At 39.3% G+C, this 22,180-nt stretch overlaps 1 protein-coding gene across 2 annotated transcripts in view; it reads right to left on the bottom strand.

Moving 5' to 3' along the window:
* The window catches only part of LRCH3 (leucine rich repeats and calponin homology domain containing 3), a 113,011-nt gene that overhangs the window by 28,076 nt on the left and 62,755 nt on the right, over positions 1-22,180 (bottom strand). For both annotated transcript variants that reach the window (XM_043492757.1, XM_043492756.1), the window contains exons 7-15: positions 17,879-17,972; positions 16,817-16,937; positions 13,848-13,996; positions 10,827-10,903; positions 6,772-6,867; positions 6,247-6,298; positions 5,898-6,047; positions 3,958-4,005; positions 2,757-2,810 (exon numbers count right to left, since the gene is read on the bottom strand). In XM_043492757.1, coding sequence (XP_043348692.1) covers positions 2,757-2,810; positions 3,958-4,005; positions 5,898-6,047; positions 6,247-6,298; positions 6,772-6,867; positions 10,827-10,903; positions 13,848-13,996; positions 16,817-16,937; positions 17,879-17,972 — 841 coding nt within the window. The remainder of the gene's footprint in view (positions 1-2,756; positions 2,811-3,957; positions 4,006-5,897; positions 6,048-6,246; positions 6,299-6,771; positions 6,868-10,826; positions 10,904-13,847; positions 13,997-16,816; positions 16,938-17,878; positions 17,973-22,180) is intronic.

Genomic DNA, 22,180 nt, shown 5'->3' with positions numbered 1-22,180 from the left:
CATGCGCAGAAAGGGAGGGGAAAAAGCAAACAAAGTTTTCCAATCAAGCTGTTTTCATGCAACTTCCTTACAAGCAGCTGAAACCATTATTTAGAGCAGCAGTTCTCAAACTGTGGGACAGGACAACAAAGTGGGTCGGAACCCCGTTTTAACGGGTTCACCAAAGCTGGTGTTAGATTTGCTGGGGCCTGGGGCTGAAGCCGACACCTGAGCCCCACCACCCAGGGCTCAAGTCCCAAGCAGTGGGGCTCAGCTTACAGACCTACACCCGCCACCCCCACTCAGGGCGCTGGGGCTTGGGTGGGCTCAGACTTCAGTCCACCTTCCTGAGGCTGTGTAGTAATTTTTGTTGTCAGAAGGGGGTCACGGTGCAATGAAGTTTGAGAACCGCTGGTTTAGAATAAAAGAAAAGCAATATCTCAGTTTGCAGAGCTCTGACGTAATGAGGGAAATGCCAAACAAAAGGCCTTTATTATAGTTCTATAAAACTCCTTGTATTTAAAATAGAACACTAATCCCATAAAGCAAGAGTAATTGTTAGAGTCTCCACTGGAATAAAATTAGGTACTTTCAAATAAAATTTATCTGCAAGTTCAGAAGTGCACAATAATTACTTAGGTCAAATTCACTAAGATCCATATAATCATGCATAGTTTTTTAAAGCAGTGAAAATAAAAGTGGTGTTTATTCTTCCCAAGTCCACCTAGACACATTTCAGAAAATAAATATAAAGGAAAGAACAGCTATCAAGAAGTGGGAGTGAAGCATGTAATGCTCTCTGCACATCAGTGGAAGACGAATCCTCCTGGAATGTACAAAAGCTAGCTGTGAAAGAAAAATAAATTTGCATTTCAAATCCCTAAGGCCGGTAAAAGTGACAGATGAAGCCTAACTGGAGTTAAAGTAGTTTGAACTCCAATGACAAACAACTCTTTTGAAGCAGACAGATAACTTGTCCAATAGCAAATACCTATTCTTTTTTAGAAAGTACTTTTTTATAAATGTACATGCTACATTTTATGAAATTTCCATGGCTCAATGTTTCAATTACTCATTAGAAACAGTATTCCTGGTTATATAATCAATAGGCATAGGTCTGATCATTCTCAGTACAAAACAATCTTCAGAACATGATGAACAGTCATCAGAACTTGTATTTTCAGGCAAAGAGTACTGGATATTATAATTTATAATTCTGCAAAATAGTAAAAGAAACACAATGGGGAAACCAATTGATTTAAAAATTTCCCTATTAGCCTGGCTGTTACTTGTGAAATATGCAGATGTGAACATGAGTGAAGATATTAAAGAAGTCCACAGTGATGAAAGTTACATTTCTGAAATCTCCATATGGTTATGTACAGCATATAAAATATAGTAGATTAATTTAATACCTCACCAATTGAACATCATCAAATAGAAAAGATTCCCTACAATATGCCTTATAAATATATTCTAAACACTGAAGTTAATTAAAACTGAATATCAACAACTGAAGAAAAATAACCTTTTCTATTTAGTCCTGTCCTCCCCTCCCGATTTTATTATATAAGAATAAGTAAATAAGTAAAATATATTCTACACTACAAGATAATGATCTAATAGATAGTTCTAGGCATGACCACATCTAAAAACAAAAGCTAATGTAACTCCTTAATTTATTACATACCCCACTTCTTATTGTTCCAACATCTAATCTGTATTTAATGTGAAATGAGCTCTTGAGTAGTGAGAGAGATGCCAAGCATTATGATTTAACAATTTGAATAGGAACAATCTTCACAGTTTTGACCTCTCTACTATCAGTTTCAATGCTCCTGAGCTGCACTTGATAACCTTGCTGTATGCAGGGACATCAGGAAGAGAACTGAAGGGTATGTAATAAAAAAATAAAACTGAGGCATGCAGTCATGCAATGGCAGGCAGATCTGACTCATTTTCTGTAGCGATGAAAGGAGAAAACTACTGCGTTAACTCAACTCTTTAGTTACTATGAATCTCTCTAAGGTACTATGAAAGGAATAGCATAAAACATGAATGAAGTAGCTTTATTAATGTTTAAACTTTTTAAAACATCAGAACTGGTGATTTTATACACACTTTCACTGATAAACAGTGAAACAGAAGCAAAGAATAATCTGTGACTTGTGAACTGCCTCTTCTGTTACCATAGTCTATGATGACTAAGACCCTAGATCCAACAAATCAGACAATGATTGGTAGGCCAAAAAGATAAGGCAGGAGGACACAACTCCAAGCTTTATATTAATGTTGTGAAACTAAAGTGTTACATAACGTGCAGGTGAGCCAAATAGAAGGATGTACTAAAGTTGGACTGTTAATGAGGTAACACAAGAGAAAGGAGTGAGGTAATATTTTTATTGGACCAACTTCTGTTGGCGAGAGAGAGAAGCTTTTGATATTACACTGAGCTCTTAAGGTAACACTGCATTTTAGAAACTGTTCTCCAGCAACAGTAATATCATTACACTCTTATTAAAATGTTTAGCTTTTGCAAACATGGGAACATTTCAGTGTATTAACACTGGATGCATAGCAACTGGAAGGCAGTGCAAATGTGAATTCAATAGTATCAGAGTTCATAACAAAATCACTTTGCAGAGAATATCGTCATGTTTTATGCTATTCAGATTAGCTCTAACAAATATGTCTAATCTGAGTGAATCATAACATCATGCTAACTCTATGTTGTAGATTCTGCCACATAAACAGGCCATTTCGTGCAGAGTTCTTACCACTAACAAGGCACTATCATCAGTGTGCTGAGACCTTCTGGATGGAAAAGGACACTGAGGAGGTGGGAGAGATGGAGGAATGTCAGAAACATACAAACACAATGACATAATATACAAACTCACAAACATTCTGGAATATGGTGAGTTCCTTTTTCTTGATAGCATTTTGGGGCAATTTTGCTATACTGTTTACAACGCAATATAGTATGTGTAACTAAACAATAGAAAATGTATTAATACGTAGTCACATGATCTTTGGATTAGAATGTGTTCATACCAATTCAAGAACAAATTTTATTTTCCGTTGCTGTTCTTTTCCTTACTATGGAATTGCAAGGGAATCCTTAGAAAATATTAAAAATCAGAAGATCAAGAAAGAAAGGAGGGAAAACTATTTAAAACAGTCCAGTTTGCATAATTTTCACATGAAATAGTCAATTGGAAAATGCTTCTCAACTAATTTTCTGCATACTGTAGTCATTACAGCTTCTGATCGGATTAATACTGCCAACTAAAATTATCTTTCAATAGGACAAAAAGCTATTTTGTTACTCTACAGAAATTTGATGTGGAAAAATGAACAAATGCCATTAGATCAGGTCTGCTTTTAAGCCAGGATCTGTTTCAGCACAGTGTAAGACCATTTGAAAAAAAAAATTCAAGTATAATTTAGTTATTAGAATTTAGGTAATAAGAAGAGCAAAACCAAAGCTGGTATTGTTTACTGGTAACACAAAAAGTTCTGATGCTTCATTTTCAGGGGTAATTAGTAATCTAATGATAATGAAATATGTGAAGAAAGGGAAAAGAAGTCACTAGGACAGAAATGACTGCCACACAGTTCAAGTAAGTGCTTATTTTAGTACTCCCAATAGAAATTTAATGAACCTGCTGCACTGCTTCAAGAAGAATCTTAAATGTAACATGAAGTGTATTCTATATAAACATGAAAAGCACCCAAAAGCAACACAACAAAACACACAGAGCACAGAGGAATCATACATGAAAAGGAAGGGAAAATATTCCCTAATACTCCTATGATAAGCAGCAAAAAGAAGAATTGTTGTTGTTTAGCTCCTGCACAGTTTTCTTTAAACTAACCACTGAAGGTTACACCACAAGCAATAAAATGTTTCAACAGAGGGTTCTAAAAATCAGTGATAAAGTCAGCCCACACATTAATACACTTTGCTGCTCTTACCTCACTATCCAAAGGACTTTGCTTCTGAGGACTCTGGGATGCCTTTTGCTGCAGAACAATCAAAGGAATGAGTTAATACGAGTTGATAGGCAAGCATAAATTAGATAACAGGAATAAGAGAGCAGTATTTAGAGGTGTTTTAAAACACTAAAGCCTTAATTTTAAATAAAATAGGCACTGAGGAACTTTCAAGTTTTCACTAAACTAAATTTAGTGAATATTCTCAATCTAAAACTTCTACGTCATTTTAAAAACATTTTAATATTCAAGTTATGCAAAAAGCCCAAAACATTTTCCCAAACAGGAAGTACTTAGCTGAAAATATCTAATTGCTCATGAATAACAATGTTTTCATTCAGTTCTCTTTAAGTCTAGCAACAATCGTTCTATGAGAGTCAATTGTTTTGGGCACTTGTGTAAGCCCTTTAAACAGTTGTAATGACGTGACATTGCTAACAATCATATATTCTACAATTCTGTGGTATTTTAGCACAAAAGCCTGGATATAAAATACATCAAGCCTGAAAGGGAGAGGGGCTTGCATCTTTAAAAAAGACAGCTCTTCTCCCAAGTGTTGCAAAGAGTCTGAGCTAAACAGGTTTAATAGAAACCAGAGTTTTGAACGGTCCACTAAAATCCCTTCATTAAAGTAGCTTCAGACAGTACAAAGACACAAAATGACAATCTTTTTCGCTTGCAGGCCATCCTTAATCATAAAGTATAACTGTAGCATTTTCTTTGTGATAGCTGAATGTGGATCGTAACAGCAGTGGGTTGAGCTAATCACGGATACAAAAATAGATCCAAGGTGTGGAAATTGGTTAGACCACAGTCCACTCTCATCTGTACAACCACATCCTCATCTTCCAAATCTCTCCTCAAAGCCTACTTCTTTCTACAATTTCTCCAACAAGGCTAACCTTATCAAATCTAAATTAGTGAAAAAAGTGATGAACATAATGCACCCTCTGTGAAAACAAGACATTTCGTAACTGTAAACCTCCCTCTCCCCATTTCCTTAATATCATCTCCCCCTGCATCAAGCCATAGTTACAACTTAATTGGAAGTTTCCAGGAGCAGAGACTATTTCTTTGTTCTCTCTGTAAAACACACCTATGGTGTGATATACCAATAATAAATAATAATTAGAACTCTGTCTGACATGGAGGTCGCAGAAGTCACCGATTCTGTGACCTCCGTGATTTCTACAGGGGCCAGCTGCTCAGGTGGCCCTGGGGCCAGCTGCTCAGGTGGCCCTGGGGACAGCTGCTCAGGTGGCCCTGGGGACAGCTGCACTGGCCACTGCTGGAGTGGCTCCGCAGCCAGCCACACCAACCGCTCCTTGGGCGGCCCTGGACAGCTGGCCCTGGGGACTGCTTGAGCAGCAGCTGGTACAGCAGGCCCCGGAGCCCACGTGAGCAATGGTCCTGGGGGCAGCGGGAGCACCCAGAGCTCAGTGGCCTCAGGCAGTGGTCCCAGGGGCGGCTGGAGCAGCGACGGGCTTTGGGGGCAGCCAGAGCAGCTATTGCTCAGCACCCTCTTCCTCCCCACGCCACCAAGCAGCAGCTCCCCCCGGCCTGCTCCAACAGCCATCCCTTCCTCAGAGCAGCGGCTCCCCCCAGGACTCCCTAGCTAAGATTTAGTCAAGGGTATTCTTAATACAAGTCATGGATAGCTCACAGGCAATAAAGAAAAATTCATGGCCCCATGACCTGTCCATGACATTTATTAAAAATACCCATGACTAAATGGCAGCCTTAATTATAAGCTACACAATTCATTTTGTGGAGGACCCAGGAAAGGTACATATTAGACACCAAAAAAAGAAAAGGAGTACTTGTGGCACCTTAGAGACTAAAATTTATTTGAGCATAAGCTATCGTGAGCTATAGCTCACCTTAATTGGATGCAACATCAGGTAAATACTAAAATGACTTACTTTGACAAAGTCAAGCACAGCTTCCCTCTGGATCTGTTTCGTCCTCATCCTGTCCTCCTCATACTGAAGTGCTGCAAGCTGGGCTTCTCTCCGAGTATGCTCCACTACGTGCTCTCGCCTTCGGTGAAGTTCAATGTCTGTATGAGAGATCTGGAACAAAATAATTATCCACTGCATAACAAAAGAAATGCATTAGGCTGCAAGACTGAAGATAGGTACAAAGGGACAAGTGGGGAGATTACGGAGCTGCAACATATGTTTTTGTGGATCAACTGGAAAAAAGCAAGTTAGTTTGTCATGAAAGAGAAACACACCCAAACGAATAAAGCAAAGGTGTACAGTGTATTACCTGATTGTGGTTGTTGGACAGAGACAGAAGGTAAGATGAATCACCTGGGGCTCTGATAAATAAAAAGACAGCCATACAGAGAATAAGTATACTTCTCTCATTAAATGTAATCATTCTTCACACACCAACAGTCAACAATGATAATATAGCCTAATCAACACTGGATAAATAACCATGGTTTGTAAATTAACACACAAATTGTTAAATCCAACTGCAGCAATAATGATCCAATATCTAATAATTTGTTCTTGTATCAGACAATGGACAGTAGTTTGTGTCACAGTTCCAGTGTAAAACCAAAGTCCTTTTACAGCTGAAAGTGTATTGACAATAGTGTGAAATTTGGCTTATCTCAGAACTATATTCAGAACTTAATAACCACTATCTGACAGCTTTCAGTAAATTACTTATTTAACTGTCTCTAAGACCTTTTTAGTTCAACCCCATATCAGGAAGCAATTATCAGGCCTATTATTGAGGAGATACTTGATTTTAAAACAGAAATCATATGCTTCTTTTCACTACCTCTCTGCCTTGTCCACATAACTCCTTTGTCCTTGGTGTCGCTCTCTGTCCTGCATCAAGCTTAGTGTTTCTGGTCTTCGTAATTCATCAGTATCCCTGAAAGTAAACACAGATTGGAAGTTGGTTATTGATGCATAGAAATGGCAAACAAATGTAATTTTTTTCTAATGATGAGCTACTTATAAAAGTAAATGACTTAACAGGTAACTTCTGATAACATTCGAGACTAAATTTAAAGATGACCAAAGCAAGGAAGTTCAGATTTAAGGCTAGGCTAACAACTGTTGTAATATAAATATTAAAGCACTCTAGTAATATCACTATTGAGTACAACAATTTTAAAAGGTGCAAAAAGACGGAATTTCTGTTTTAACACTGAGTTCTTGGCTTTTGGAGCGTAACTAACTCTGGGAAGAGCATTAGTTAAAAAAAAGTCAATGAGGAACTTCATTATTCTTTCTCACACTTTTAGAACAAATCTGCTCAGTTCATTGATCAAAAGATTATTTTCTAACAGCCAGAGTTGCAAATTCCATCTGAATCCTTTCTGTCTCATATACGAACACAGAAACAGACATCTGTAAAGACCTTAGCTAATAATTTGTTTGCTTGTAAGTGAGGGAGAACAGAACACAACTTGAAACGAATCAATTAAATTAAGTGTCCAGTAACAGTGTCAGTAACAAAAGAAGGCATACGCAACAAGCATCTGAGTTTTCACTATGAATTGTTCTCTAGTTTAAAACATAAGGCAAAATATTTTTTAAAACAGGCACTTAAGTAATATATGCAAGACATACCTCCTCAGGTACAAACAAAACTAAACACACAAAATATGCAGTTGCATGGGCAAAACAGGTAACTGCATTCAAATGGGTAACTGCACATGTTCTACAAGGATTTATTTTGTGTACCTATTTTTAAAATTTTAAATTGCCTATTTTTAAAATTAAACTCTGTGTGTCAGATACTATACATGATGCACCCATTACTGTATTGACTGGCAGGAAGAGCACCGTGTCAAGTGAGCAACAAAACCCAAACTCCATATGCAGATCTAAGTAGCACATAGCATTGCTGAATCAAGAACTTTTTACAGACTGCATGCTTGTGCAAGCTGTATTTAACTAGCTACTCTTAAGATGAAGTCTGAATTACGTCTAGCTTTACAAGGGCTTTAATGGCTCCAGTGTGCTTTGGAGAAGGGGGAGGGGGGGAGGCTTCTTGCCAAGGCATTTACAGAAAATTGTTGTGGGAGCAGTTTACAGCTTACATGGTTGGCACAAGCAAAATATTCCAGTACTACGAACTTCATTATACAAAAAAGATACTGATTAATTTTGCATGGTGATTTTTCCTTAATTTTGGAAGCAACAACAATATGGTCTGTTTTTTTAGTATTTTATTAAGAATTCTATTTCACTGCAGAGTAATAAGAATGTGCTGTAATTTAGTTAGATGTTGGATTACAAGCCTCTGCTTAAAGATCGGCTGCCGCCCCGAGTTAAACTTTGAAATCATCTGAACCCTATTGAACTAGGATAATTGCCTTTATTGTCATTGCAGACTGCCAAGATTTGTATATGTAAATAGAAGGTCTCTCCTGTCTAACTAGACTTATCTTGTCCTATTTTCTTCAGCTGTGTCATGCAGTCCAATGTTTGTGAAGTCTCATAAGTTATTTCCATGTAAAACACAAATCAAAAGGCGGGTAAAGAGTCTTTTAGACTAAGCACTCATCATTTGTGGAGGAGATGGCAGGCTGCTCTATTATTTCGAAGTTTTCTGGTGGACACTACAGGAATGCTGACATATGCTGAATTAGTTACCATCTCTGATGTCAGTACAGCTGACACACTAACTGAACATGCACACCTAACCGCATGAATCAAAATTCCTTAGAAAAATCTATGAAGGGTCATTGCTTCCCATGTACATTAACAGCTTTTGAAAATTATATCTGTTGTTCTTAGTTTCAGTTTCCCTATAATAGCCAGAAGAGATAGGTCCAATTTAAGGGACTTGCCAATTCCATTTCAAAAATTTGCTTCTAGTTAGGGCATAAAGAGTGAAGTATCCAAAACCAGTGTGCGTCTTACTCTAATATAGCATTTCTCAAATGCGGCCACCAGGAGCTTCTCTTGTGGCCATTGCCTCCTGGGTGAGGGGTTACCCTCCCTCAGGGCCACCAGCAGGGGCTGGTCTCTGTCCCCTTCTGGAGCCACAAACACTGTAGGAGCAGGTGGCCAGCATGAGTTCCCCCCTTCCTGGTGGGGCTCAGGCTTCAGGCTTAAGCTCTGGGGTGGTGGGGTGGCGACAGGCTCTGGCCGTACAGCAGCAGGCTCTATCCCCCAGCTGCAGGAATCCAGGCTCATCCCCCACACATCGCCTCTGGCTCCCGCTGCCTCCTCCAGTCCCTATCTGTGCACCAGGGCCCCAGGATCCTGCCCTGGCCTCACCTCCCCCATCTCCCTTGACCCCCCCACCTCCCCATCCAGGGCTTAAATTTGTCCCCCAACTTGCCAGGGCTGAGTAAGTCTGCTGTGAAAAGTGATACTGCTAGCTAGCAAGTCTAAAAAAAAGAGCAACAAAAAAAAAAGGCAAAACATGCAAAGCACCTTATTTGTGTTTCTGTTCTGTTTAGGTCCAGTAAAGAATAGATAACTGTACATTATTTTTAATTATGGAGTCTGCAAAAAAAACTACATAAATTACAAATGATTTGGACAAATGTACGTGCATATTTATTTGTTTTTCCTAAAGTTAATTAAGTATTTTAGGAAACACTGTCAGAGCGGCCACCAGAAAAAGTCTGTGGCTGCACTCTGAGGCCACCCAAAAATTTGTTGTGAGACCCCCTGCTCGAATATTACTATATACAGCCAAAACTATTTTTATCCTGCAAGTCAAAAAACAAAATCAACAACTTTCTCTTCAGTCTCTGCATACCCAGTTTTAACCAAAAGCAAAAACCGCTCAGTGACCTATCAAAACTGACAGAACCTTAACTTCAACTGCATTAATGAGGCACTATAAATACACTGAATTATATCTCCTCTCCTTCTGCTCTTGTCTCTAGGCATCCTTCCATTTGACTCCCTAAACCTGAAATACTCTTCTTTATCCTGCTCATCATGTTACCATCCTCGCCAACTCTCAGTTCAATACACATTTCTTCCACAACTAGTATGAACCTTACTATTCCAATCATCACTATCCAAAAAATTCTGTGTAACCCGCAAGAAGCTTCCGTCATTAATTCATTCCAAACAAAACATATGATTTTATTGATGTAATCCTTGCTTTCCTTTTCTTCTAATCTCCCTTCCTCCATGGCATTTGAGATTTTGTCAATACTAGCAAAGTGCACTTGTTTAATTTAAAAACTGATCTAACTAAACCATGCAAACTCCTCATATAGATTCACTTAAACTATTTTAATTCTTGTTTATATTGATTTATCTTAAATTCAGAATTTATATAGATTTAGCTTGCATTGATAAATTGCCAATTTAAGCTAAAAATTGATATTAGCATGAGTTAAACCAGTTTAAATGTATTGGAATTTAAGTAGATAGATTTTTAAGTCACTTTAGTTAAACCTGTGAACTTTTGTACTATAGGCAATATTTCTGTCACCTTACCACATCATTCCTCATTTTAACTAGACTGTAAGTTCGTGGGAGTGGAACAATATCCTGTTTGTAAAGTGTTGCACATTTCTGACCAGGTAGTAGAAAACTATATCCACTGTTCAGTGTCACTCAATGCAATCTGCAATGTCACTTTCAGCTACAATTTCCCCCAATCTACAGTATTTTAGCAAGAGAAATGTATGCTCTTCTGCCAATCTGGCCTACTTATGAAATGAACAGAAATGTTTATGCAGGTATAAATATCAGCCATAACATCACAGTGAAATCATGTGTTGGTTTCAAATTATCATGTAGATCGTAAATAGATCAGAGTAGGGTACCTATCATGCACATCTATAAAGTATCATGTATGCCACTGGCACTATCATGAATAAATGTACTTTCATCAGGTTCTTCTACCTATTTTGATGCAAGTATCGTCTTGTATCTTCTGTTCTCTGAAAATCTCTGATGGGTACTGGCTTTACTGGTGAGCCCTAAGCAAAACAAAACAGAAGACTATGAAGTTAGTAATGTATCCAGAATGCTGTACGTGCAAGTCTAAGAATTTCTATTGCACCAAACTAGGTGTAGGTTCCATTAATTTGTCTAGATCCAAATGTGTGATTACTGGTCATTAAGATGTCTGACAAAGAAACAAAATAAAACACAACCAATGGAAGATATTGGAAATGATGCAGAATCATTTTTGTACCTTGCATGTAATTTATTGAAAGTTGAACTTCAAAATTAAGCATACCTGTTGATAAATTACAGTGTAAAAAACAGAACCAGCAGGCTATGTGGATGAAGTGTAGGTATAAAATAACTAATGTAACTTATAAGAGGTATGGTGTTGGAGACCAAAGTACACATCTACAGTTTTAGCATACTCTATTCCAGGCTCTCTCAGACAATAAGATTCAACAGCTGGTGTTCTGTGATGATACCATATAGAAAAACCAGAGAGACAGGAAGGAAAATGTTAGGAAAAAGTCAGAGGAGTTGAATGAAAACACTGACAGTTCTGTTTTGGATATTAAGTCAGTCATCCTTTTGGGAGCAGGAGTACATTGCCCTTGTTGGTCAGTTTTATAAAACTCATCTCAAAATCCATCGGTATTGCCAAATACAGGTATTCAAGACTAACTTGTTAATATTAATTCACATATAGATGAATCACAGAAATGAATCATAGAAATGTAGGCTGGAAGGGTCCTCAAGAGATCATCTAGTCCCTCCCCCTACCTGGCCCCCTCACTGAGGGAAGATCAAGTATACACAGAAGTGGGCACTGATATACTGAATATAATTAACTACTCCTTAAAATAGATTAAACCTACTAAAGTGAGATCCTAAAATGTTTTTGGTTGCTTTACTGTTAGAATTAAAAATAAATAGGTGAGTTTTATAAATTAAAATGGTACTCATGTTGGTTTATCTCTAGGATGAACCAATGCATTTTCACTATTAATTTTTAAGAGGTTCTTTAATTTTGAAGAAAAGTTTATTTTGCATCTCTAATCTCTCTTCATAAAATTAACTTCTCAACCAACATTTCAAATGGTACACTGTCCCCTTAACTTGATATTGTGTTTGTGGCACTTGCAGAATCAATATATTGTCAATGTAAATCTGGGTCACTGCAGATTTCACTAAAGTAAGTAGGGGAATTACAAAGTGGACAAAAATAAGGACACAATTTAGGACTCCTAAAGAGATACTGACAAAATAAAATAAAGGAAATTAAGAAAGATCTTTACCTCCTCAAAGCATTAAAACAACTTATGAAGGAATAGATACATTTTAATTTGAGCACAATGTGTGTTGCTTAAGTGCTTCAAGCAAAGTAAAAGATTATCTGAAACAGGTTGCTTATGCAGTATGTAAAATGACCTTTGTGCTGAGACTCCTTTACACCTACACACAAGGGGATGAATTTAGATTAGCATGGCATAGAGAAGGAAATATCACATTGCTTAATGCCTCCTAATTTAATTTTTGTTTTATCCAGAACCTTTACAATTTTCCACTTGTGTTCAGACTGTCACAGCAGGGATTGGTTTCTCTTGCCTTATGTATAACAGTAGTTGTGATAACCAAAGCAAAGGTGTTTTCCAGTTGCAGGGAGTCATACAGTTTTAAAGAAACAATCACGGAATTTTGGTCAAGTGCATGCTAATCTATATTAGATCACAAGGTACTAAAATTAAACAAGGTCTCAAGACAATTGCACTGTAACTGTGTTGGAGTGATCACACCTCCCCTCAATGCTATCATTAGGAACCAGAACAAGAGCAGTAAAAGCAGCAATTAGTAACAAATGATACTACAAAATATGTAGCAAATTACGGGAAAGCAAGTAAGAACCACTTCGACCCATTCTGGTGAAATGGGTGCTTGTGGTCTGGCCCACAATGCAACTTGAAATGCTACTGCTGGAATAGTGATATCACTCAGACTTCTGAAGTGTGCCATTTCAGCTCAAATAGCACAGACTATCTTTAAAACAGCAAGCTACTCAAGGATAGAAACAAAAAGTACATTGTTCAGGTTTGTCTGCAATAATAAGGACAAAGACTATGGTTTTTAAGACAAAAAAAGCTATAGCCTAAGGATGCTTAGTTTTTAGCCATTTGTAATCAATTCTCCTAACAGGTTTTTAACAAACTTTAAATAACCCTAATTATTGCCCATTTACTGTATCCTGGGATTGACTCATAAAAATATCGTGTCACACAGTTAAACATGGAATTTTTGCTTAAAACTTTGTGGATATGCATTCCCAGTTTGTATCCCTGGTGATATTACAGAGCATTACTCAAGATGTTAACATGGAGCAAGCCATCATCTATTACAAAAATCAGACTTTATAGCAAATCCTCTTTTTCATTTAAAATCCGCAATTACATGGGATGCCCAGTCTGGTAAATGTATTGGCATTTAATTTACAATCCATAGAAAAGCCCCACCGAATTAACATAGCTGAAAGATCCCTATAAGAAGTCCTTGTGCTGACAGAGATCAACACATTCGCTATGTTTTGACCTCAAACAAGCCAGCATTTACTAGGTATTACCAAATGAAGGAGACATGAGTGGTTGCCTGGGTGCAAGCACATATGGGAAGCATCAGCTTCAATATTTTCTGAGGGAAGGGTTCCTTTGGGAACCCCATTTATTCCCCCCACATCCTGCAGGAATTTTGCCTTTGAACAGAACTCAGTACAGCTGCCAGTAGAACCATTCCGAGTGTCTGAGCCAAGTGTAGTTTGTAGCAGCTCAGGACTCAAACTCAGATCCTCCACAAGGCAAAGCTTGTTGCTCCAAGCCAGCTGTCACATTGTTTACCGAAGTAAACCTCTACAGACAAGAAATAGTAACACCATCACAAAGGCTTTCATTGGTATATGAACTTAACTAATTTAAATAAAAGCACCACCTCATGAGAGATTCGCCGTTGTTCAATATATGCCATGAATTGTGAGCTGAGGCTCTCTGACTCCATGCACTTGGGTTGCCTCACCTCTTCCTCTTCCTCTTCAGTGGCACAGCTATCAATATAGTCAATCTGATCCAGATCATGTTCCACTAGACACACATGCACAAAGGAAACACCCATAATTAGTGGGTAGACCAGTGGTAGAAAAAACATAGCAGTCTCAGCAACTAATGTCTGATTTCACTTTTCCTCCACTTGGGAAAGCTTAAACTGACATTTTTTGAGTTATGCCTGGTTCACTAATATTTGTTAAATGTCAGATTTTGAAATAATCTTAAACAGATTTAGAATCAATGAGAAAAAATATGCCAAATGTAACAATTTTAAAAGATACGATTAAATGTAGTTTCTTAATTATTGCAAAAACAATGTCATACGACCCAATTCATTGTTAACAAAGGCCATTGGCTACAATTTTTACTTCTGTATCATGGACATATCTGAGAAGCAAGCAATTACCATCATTTACAACCAAATAAACATATCGTTAGAGCATGTGGATTAATTTATCTAGGCTCCACTTAGCTGCATACTTAATAAAGGCAGCTGAATAGAGCCTAGGTTAACACTTGCTCAATATGAAATGTCAGACTCTAGACAGAGTCTGATGACAATAAAACAGAGAATAGTGTGACCAAGTTAATTGCATGAGGTTGCTTTAAATATGAAAAGGTATGTGGCGAAGAAACAGGCAACAAAGAAAGCAATACAAAAAAACCCTCAGGCTACAGACATTTTATTAACCGAAGAGGAAGGAAGGAATTAAAATTAGGGAGCCCCTGAAATTAAATGAGTATGAAGCACAGGTGCATTTCTGCTCTCATTTCTGCCCATGGCCATGTTGCTATCTAGGGCATTTTTTATTCATCACTGCTTTTGCAAGTTTCTGCCCAGGGATTTCAAGTGTCATGACATTAAACAAACAGCCTAGTGAAAAGCACTGTGCTGACAGATCGGACATCCAGAGCTAAAAATACCCTGAGGACTCCCATCTCCCTTCCTCCCCTCCACCCTTCCACACTAGGTCTTCATGTCCCACACTTCATCATCTCTGATCAGAAAGCTCATGTTAGCACGGATGAAGACGACATGGGGAAAGAGAGGTCATTAAGAGGGGGGTCTAGATGCAGGTGTTTTGAAAAGGATATCACTCAGGATGAAATGGCAGGCACAAGTTCAACTCAGATTACCTACTTCAAACATTATTGTTTCCTTGTTTTTAAAATCCTGCAAAAACTTGCTCCTGCCTTTCCCCCATATATTATCATCCTCTATTCCCCATTCCTCCTTGTCTAGAACAGGCCTCCTTTGCCTCACCACACAATCTGGCTACTACTGTAAGTGCTAGAACCATCTCCTCAAACTCGCAGCCATCCAAAACAGCTTCCCTGGCTCTTTCTGCCTCACTGAATTTCCACCTCATTTAAAATCTTAAGTGAAAACCTCTTTTCTCCCTTGGCTATTTAACTTTAAGTTATCTCACTCTCCATTAATATTATTTAACAGCTGTGTTAACTCTAAAGCATTATGAAAGACCATGTGTGTGAAAAACAAGTTAAAAAGAAGTTGATACCATAAGCAGGGCTGGTAGCACTGTTTGGTACTAAGGCTGCTAGACACTTCCTATGTAAGATCTGTTTTCAGTTGTTCATAACTTTGCCAAACCATCTTTACTGAAATTTGTCATGCTGGGTGTCTACCACAGGGGGAAAAAATCAATTTTCAGACAAAACGGCTCAGCCTTTTATGAGAATGAGGCTAGGGAAAAATATATTGCAGTAGAAGGAGGAAATTAGAACAAGGACCTGGTGGAGAGAGGGAAGAGACTGAGACTAGTGGATGGGGGGAAAAAAGGAAGTGGGACGGGGAACTGGGGTGGGAAGACTGGGACTGGCTGGGAAAGGAGACTGGGACTGGGAGAAGACTGAGATCAGATGAGGAGCTTGGGGAGGAAGACTGGGTCTGAGAACCAATGGGGTGGGGGGAGACATCTGATGTGGAGCCAAGGTGGTGGTGGTGAACTGGGAATGACTGAGAGAAGAGACTGGGACAAGAAACTGGGGGAAACACAGAATAGAAGAGGAACCTAAGGAGGGAGAATGAGCTGGGGAATGTGGGTGGGGAGATATAGCCGGAGGCCAAGATGAAAGAGAGAGAAATCAGAGAAGAGAAAAGGAGCCCAGGATTACGAAATCTGAGGAGTGGCAACTGACTGAGTAGACAAAGAGAACAGAACTGGCACAAGAAGCCAGGGGTGGAGAAGAGACAGACCTGTGATAAGCACGGGTTGGAGGGGAGACAGCAGAAAGAGTCATACTGGGAGAGGGGGGCCGATGAGACACAGAAGGCTCTGTGCCCACTAGAGAACACTCCCCTCCAGAGCCTGGAGTGGAACCCAAGATTCTTTTGTCTCACCATTCCTCTGCTGTCAGTAAATAGCTGTGAAAACCACCGACAAAGTATGCCATCCCCCTCTAGTGCTGGTCCTCACAGAGGATGACCATCTCCTACAGTTATCAGTTACTCTGTCAGCTCAAGTGGCAGAGGTCTGTGCTCCAGATCTAAAGGTTCCAATCCTGCTGATGACTCATGAGTGGGTCAATATCATGCAAAAAGCAGTATGTGATCACGTAATTAAAGATGGTATCATAATGCATACGCAGAAAGGGGCTGAATTAAGGTTGCACAAGCAACCTTACCTTCTGGTCTTTTCTAACTTTTCAGTGCTTGATTTTGGAACCCTAATAATGTTCTTTAAATGTAATTTGTGTGCGCAATTATAAATATATTAAACCCCCACCACTTCTTTCTCTTAAAACAGCAAATTACCTGTAACTGCCAAATATACATTTTGGAGCTTCAGTTATAACAACCTCATGAATAATTAGCTATCAAAGACTGCTATTTACCTCCACCATTAGTTACAACAGTGCTCCCTCGGTTTTCCTGGTACTCTCTCTCTCTTCGCAGTCTCTGCTCTTTTGTGATCTCTGCCACTCGCAGAGGGAGGTCTGAGAACTCATCTGTAGGCTTTACAAAACAGACAAAAAAAAGCACACTCTCTCATCCTGAGCATCATCTTTCAGTTAGTTTTCTAACTTGAGCCTACACTCCACCTGTTTTGCTGCATTTTGCTCCCTAAAACTATTAATTTAAAAGAGAGAGACAACTGAAATGTACTGTTTTTAAATAAGGTCGATTTAGGACGTCTCTTCCATGAAGAGTCTGTCTATAGTTTTAATTTATTTTCCCTCTTAAATGACTGCGTATGCTAAAAACATTCCAGGCTGGATTTTGAAGGCCCTTGTAAACACCAGGCTAGGAGCACAGTTCGCAAAAACACCCCAGGCCTGGGTTGCAGCCATTTGCACAGCTTCCCCAAGAGGACAGAAGAAGCTGGCTCCTGTTTCTTCTTCCCAGTACCTCTTCCCTTTCCTCTTCTTCCTCGGAGATCTGGTCTTGCTTCTTCTAAATGGTAAAGAGACAATCTATTTGGCCATTTGAAAAAGCTACATATAAAATCTTATTTGGAAAATCTGTGTTCATTTAAAATCTCTGTTTACCTGATTTTATTTTAATGAAACAGAAGCTCTTGAGTAATGGATAAAGATAAGACATGCTAATATAATGCAGTAAGTGGCTCATCTTTTGTAAGTTTTCTTATCACTTGTTTATATTAATTCATTTCTACAAATTGCTCTTCTGTATTTTCTCTTGGATTTACACTTTTATTTTGATTTTTTAAAATGTTTCAATAAAAAAAATTAGTAAAAGACCAAAAGATCCACTTAATATAAAAATGGTGGTAATTCTTTTTCCAGGAAATCAACAGTAATCTGTGAACTATGGAAATTACATTTTTTTATTATACATAAGCATCACTCCTTGAATATTCTTCCAAATCTATGCCTTCATTATTTGTTTCCTGTACAAATATTGCCACCCAAGAAAAATAAAGCAACTACACTTACTTCATTCCCTGACCATCTTTTGTCTCCGCTGTCCACACTATTGAAACCAGAATCTAGTGCTCCATAGGGACGACTGGAGTACAGTTCCTCATGGCTGTCAAGTAGATAATTTTAGTCACTATAATGTAAATGTCACTGAATAATTCTTACTTGTGACAGAGCTGAAAATGGAACTAACTATTAAGCAGAGCTGAGCGGTGTCCAAAACACGTTAGAAGTTGTCACATGGCATTCACCATGCATAATACTTTCTAAGAGGGTATGTTCTTCCAACTACAAACATTCCCATCTGTTAACCAGCTGACATGATGCAGCTGCCTTATGCTTTCAAGAGCTGATCTAAGCTTATGGCCCAAACAATTCTGACAAATGTTTTTTTTGTTGGCAAACTGACCTATTCAATTCTCCTTTAGCAAGTCAGTTCATTTTATGTTACTCAGGTGTTTTACTTGAATGACTCTTCCCAACCCCATCCCCAAAACCATTTTTTCCCCAGAGGGAATCACACAACCATACATGTATATTTATTTCACATACATAGAAATGTATAGGAATGAGCATGCGCCTCTTTTAGGAGAAGTATGATAACAATCAAAATGTATACTTTATACACATCTTTTCTGTATCATGCATTATTAATCTAAAATACTCCATAAAATACATCACACGTTTCAAATGAAATATACCACCACTCGAATGATATACAAATTTAGTTTTCACTCATTAAATTGACTTGTCAACACCTTGCCTAGACACAGACATTACATATGTGCAATGAAGGGATGAAAATATAAACCATAACATAAGGGGCTGTATGCTGCTTTTCCTGCTCTAAGTGGGTACAGAGACTACACAGTTCAGCAGCATGGCCATCACAGATGTTGAATCTGGCAACTGCTGCAGATAGCTACAGCAGCAATATAACAATGGGACCTGTCTGATCCACTGCAGATGGCATTTCACAAAGGATCAACTGTCCTGCTGGCACTTGATACCCCAGGGAAAACTGCAGCAAACAGCAATTACTGCATAACACACAAGAAAGAATTTCAGGAAGCTGATTGCTCCACCCAAGCATAGCTAATTGTAGGTCATTCTCTCACTAGTATTGATTTCTAGTTGTCCCTCTGTTTAAAAATCCCTCATCCAGGAAACAATTATTTTTAAATGACTGTTATTACTATTCTTTATGCAGCACCATAGAGTCATGGTGCTTTACAGAAAAAAGTGACAGGCTACAGTCCTGAGGAGTTTGCAGTCCTAGTTAAGACACAAGGGGTATGTTTACACTGCAATTAGACACCCGTGGCTGGCCCAGGCTCCTGGAACTCAGGCTAAGGGGCTGTTTAATTGCGGTGTACGTTCATAAATTTGTTAGTCTCTAAGGTGCCACAAGTACTCCTTTTCTTTTTTGCGAATACAGACTAACATGGACTGCTACTCTGAAACAAGCTCAGACTGATGCCCTAGCTCTGGAACCCTCCCACCTCACAGGGTCCAAGAGCTCGGGCTCCACCCCAACCCAAATGCCTATACCGCAACTGAACAGTCCCTTGGCCCGAGCCAGCCGGCACAGGCCAGTCATGGCTTTTTAATTTCTGTGTAGACATACCCAAGGAGAGGTTACTCACAATGTGCCATAATAGTGGTTCTTTGAGATGTGTGTCCCTGTGGGTGCTGCACATCAAGTGTGCTTATACCACTTGTGCCTTTGATGGGAGATTTTTGGTAGCAATGCCCATTCAGCCCATGCATGCAACTCTATGCTTCCTTAAGCCCTGCTCTGAAGATACATAAGGCTACACAGGTGAACTGCCTTCAGTTCCTTCTCCACTGCCAAGGCCCCAGAGGAAACTCCAAAGCAGAGGGGAACGAAGGCAGGTAACAGAACACCCATACAGACACACACAGTGAAGAACGCCAGTTACTGCAAAAGGCAAGCAACTTCTTCTTCTTTGAGTAGTGTCCCTCTGGGTGCTCCACTGCAGGTGACTACCAAACAGTTCCCCCAGCTGGATGGGGGGCTCTGGAACCAAGTCCAAGTTTGAATACAATTCAGCATTTCCAATAGCAGCATCTGATCTAGAAGACTGGACCACTGCATAATGCTTGGAAAAGATACATATGGAAGACCAAGTGGCAGCCTTACAAATGTCCAGAGCAGAAACATTCTTGAGTAATGCCGTAGAAGTAGCTACAGATTTTATGGAATGGGCCAACGCCGCTGAAAGAGATGAATATATGAAGTTATAGCACAAAAGGACACAATCAGAAATCCACCTGGAGAGTCTCTAGGTGGAAATCGCTGAGCCTTTGGATCTATCAGCAATAGTCACGAACAGTCTGCTTGACCTCCTAAATGACTTAGCCCTTTCTGAATAAAAGGCTAATGCCCTTCTAACATCCAGAGAGTGTAAAAAAGTCCTCCACTCTAGACTGATGAGTCTTTGGGGGGAAAATGGATAGTCTGATTGATGTGAAACTCATATGACACCTTCGGTAAAAAATTTGGGTGTGGATGTAACAAAACTCTGTCCTTGAAAAATACCGTAAATGGAGGATCTGCCATTACAGCCCCTATTTCTCCAATCCCACAAGCAAATGTAATAACCACCAGAAAGAAATCTTCCGAGATAAATTAATGAGGGAAGAGGTAGCCATTGGCTCAGACGGGGGCATAGGACATTAAAGTACTGCATTCAAATTCTAGGTAGGAATGGGTTTCTTAACTTGGGAGAAAGAGTTTCCCAATCCTCTCAGAATCTTACAGTTGTAGCATGGGTGAAGAGTGAGAATCCCTCAACTGATGAATGAAAGGCTGTTACCGCTGCCAAGTGCACACTGATAGAGCTCATATATAATCCTAACTTTTTCAGCACTAGGAGGTAATCAAGGATGATTGAGGGGGAAGAATGAACAGGTACAACACTTCTGGACACACCACATGCTGAATCTTTTCCACTTGTGGAGGTAAGTGTATTTCGTGGAACCTTTCCTACTGTTCAACAATGCCTGTTGAACTTCCTTAGAACAAGTCAACTAATGCCTCATGAACCATTGACAAGCCAAGCTTTGAGGCAAAGTATCTTCAGGTTGGGATGAAGAATGCAGCTGGCATCCTGAGAATGAAGACAAGGAATGGATGAGAGTTTGACTGCTTGACAGAGGGCTAGGTGAATCCAGTAAGGGTACCATATCTGCTTGAGCCCTGTTGGGATTACTAATACAATTCTAGTTTTGTCATGCTTGATCTCCTTGATCACTTTCAGAATCAGGAGTGTTGGAGGAAATGCACATGGAAGGCCTCATCCATGGAACGAGAAAGGCATCTCCCAAAGAGAGAGGAAACCAATCCGCCCCTTAAACAAAAGCGTTTCCATATCTTGTTGGTCACAGTGGCAAAGAGGTCTATTTTTGGAACTCCCAAGTTCAAAAAATGTTATTGAGAATATGAGGATCCTACTTCCATTCATAGTCCTGGAAAAAGTGCCTGCTGTTGTCTGCTAACCTGTTTGTAGTTAAGGCAAGTTGCTGAAATAAGTATGCAATTGGCTATCCACCAGTTTCAGAGCTTTATTGCTTCAGTACAAAGGGAAGGGTACCTGGCCCATCCCTCTCAGTTGATGAAGAACATGCAAGCTATGTTTGTCCATGAGAATCTTTATGTTTTTTTTCCTGATTAAAGGCAGGACATAGATACAGGCATTCCTGAGTTCCCTCTGTTTGAGGCTGTTGATCTGTAGTTTGTTTCTGTTGGGCAGAGCATTTGCCCTGAATGGTGAGGGTCCCCAAGAGTACTGTCCCAGTTCATCATAGATGCATCCATTGTTATGATGATAGAGGGAGGAGACTGAACAAATGGAATCCCCATGCAGACATTGTCTAGGACCCTCCATCACTTGAGTGGAGACTAAGACCTGGCGAGGAACCGACAATAACTTGTTCAAGCTGTGATTGTTTGGAGTATAAACAATCTTGAGGTAGCCCTGGAAACATTGTAATGGTATGTGCCAGACTCCATCTTTGAAGATGAAGGTCCAAGTAATTGAAGACAACTTCTTATCGATGTCTGTAGGCTGATTTGAATGTTTGAGACAAGATTTGCTAACATCGAGCATCCGTTGGAGAGGAAGATAAGCCCCAGCTGGTGTAGCATCCAATGAATGCCTTTGAACTCCATTCTTTGTATGGGGCTCAAAGGGGATTTCTAGATGTTGAGCTTAACCCTAGTTTGTGGAACAAAGATCTCATTGTCTTTACAGCATCAAAAACCTCATTGTAGGACCAGCCAGTCATCGAGGT

The sequence above is a fragment of the Dermochelys coriacea genome, chromosome 9, assembly GCF_009764565.3.
Source record: "Dermochelys coriacea isolate rDerCor1 chromosome 9, rDerCor1.pri.v4, whole genome shotgun sequence".
NCBI classification, from domain to species: Eukaryota; Metazoa; Chordata; order Testudines; family Dermochelyidae; genus Dermochelys; species Dermochelys coriacea.
This window is presented reverse-complemented; position numbering and strand designations above follow the sequence as displayed.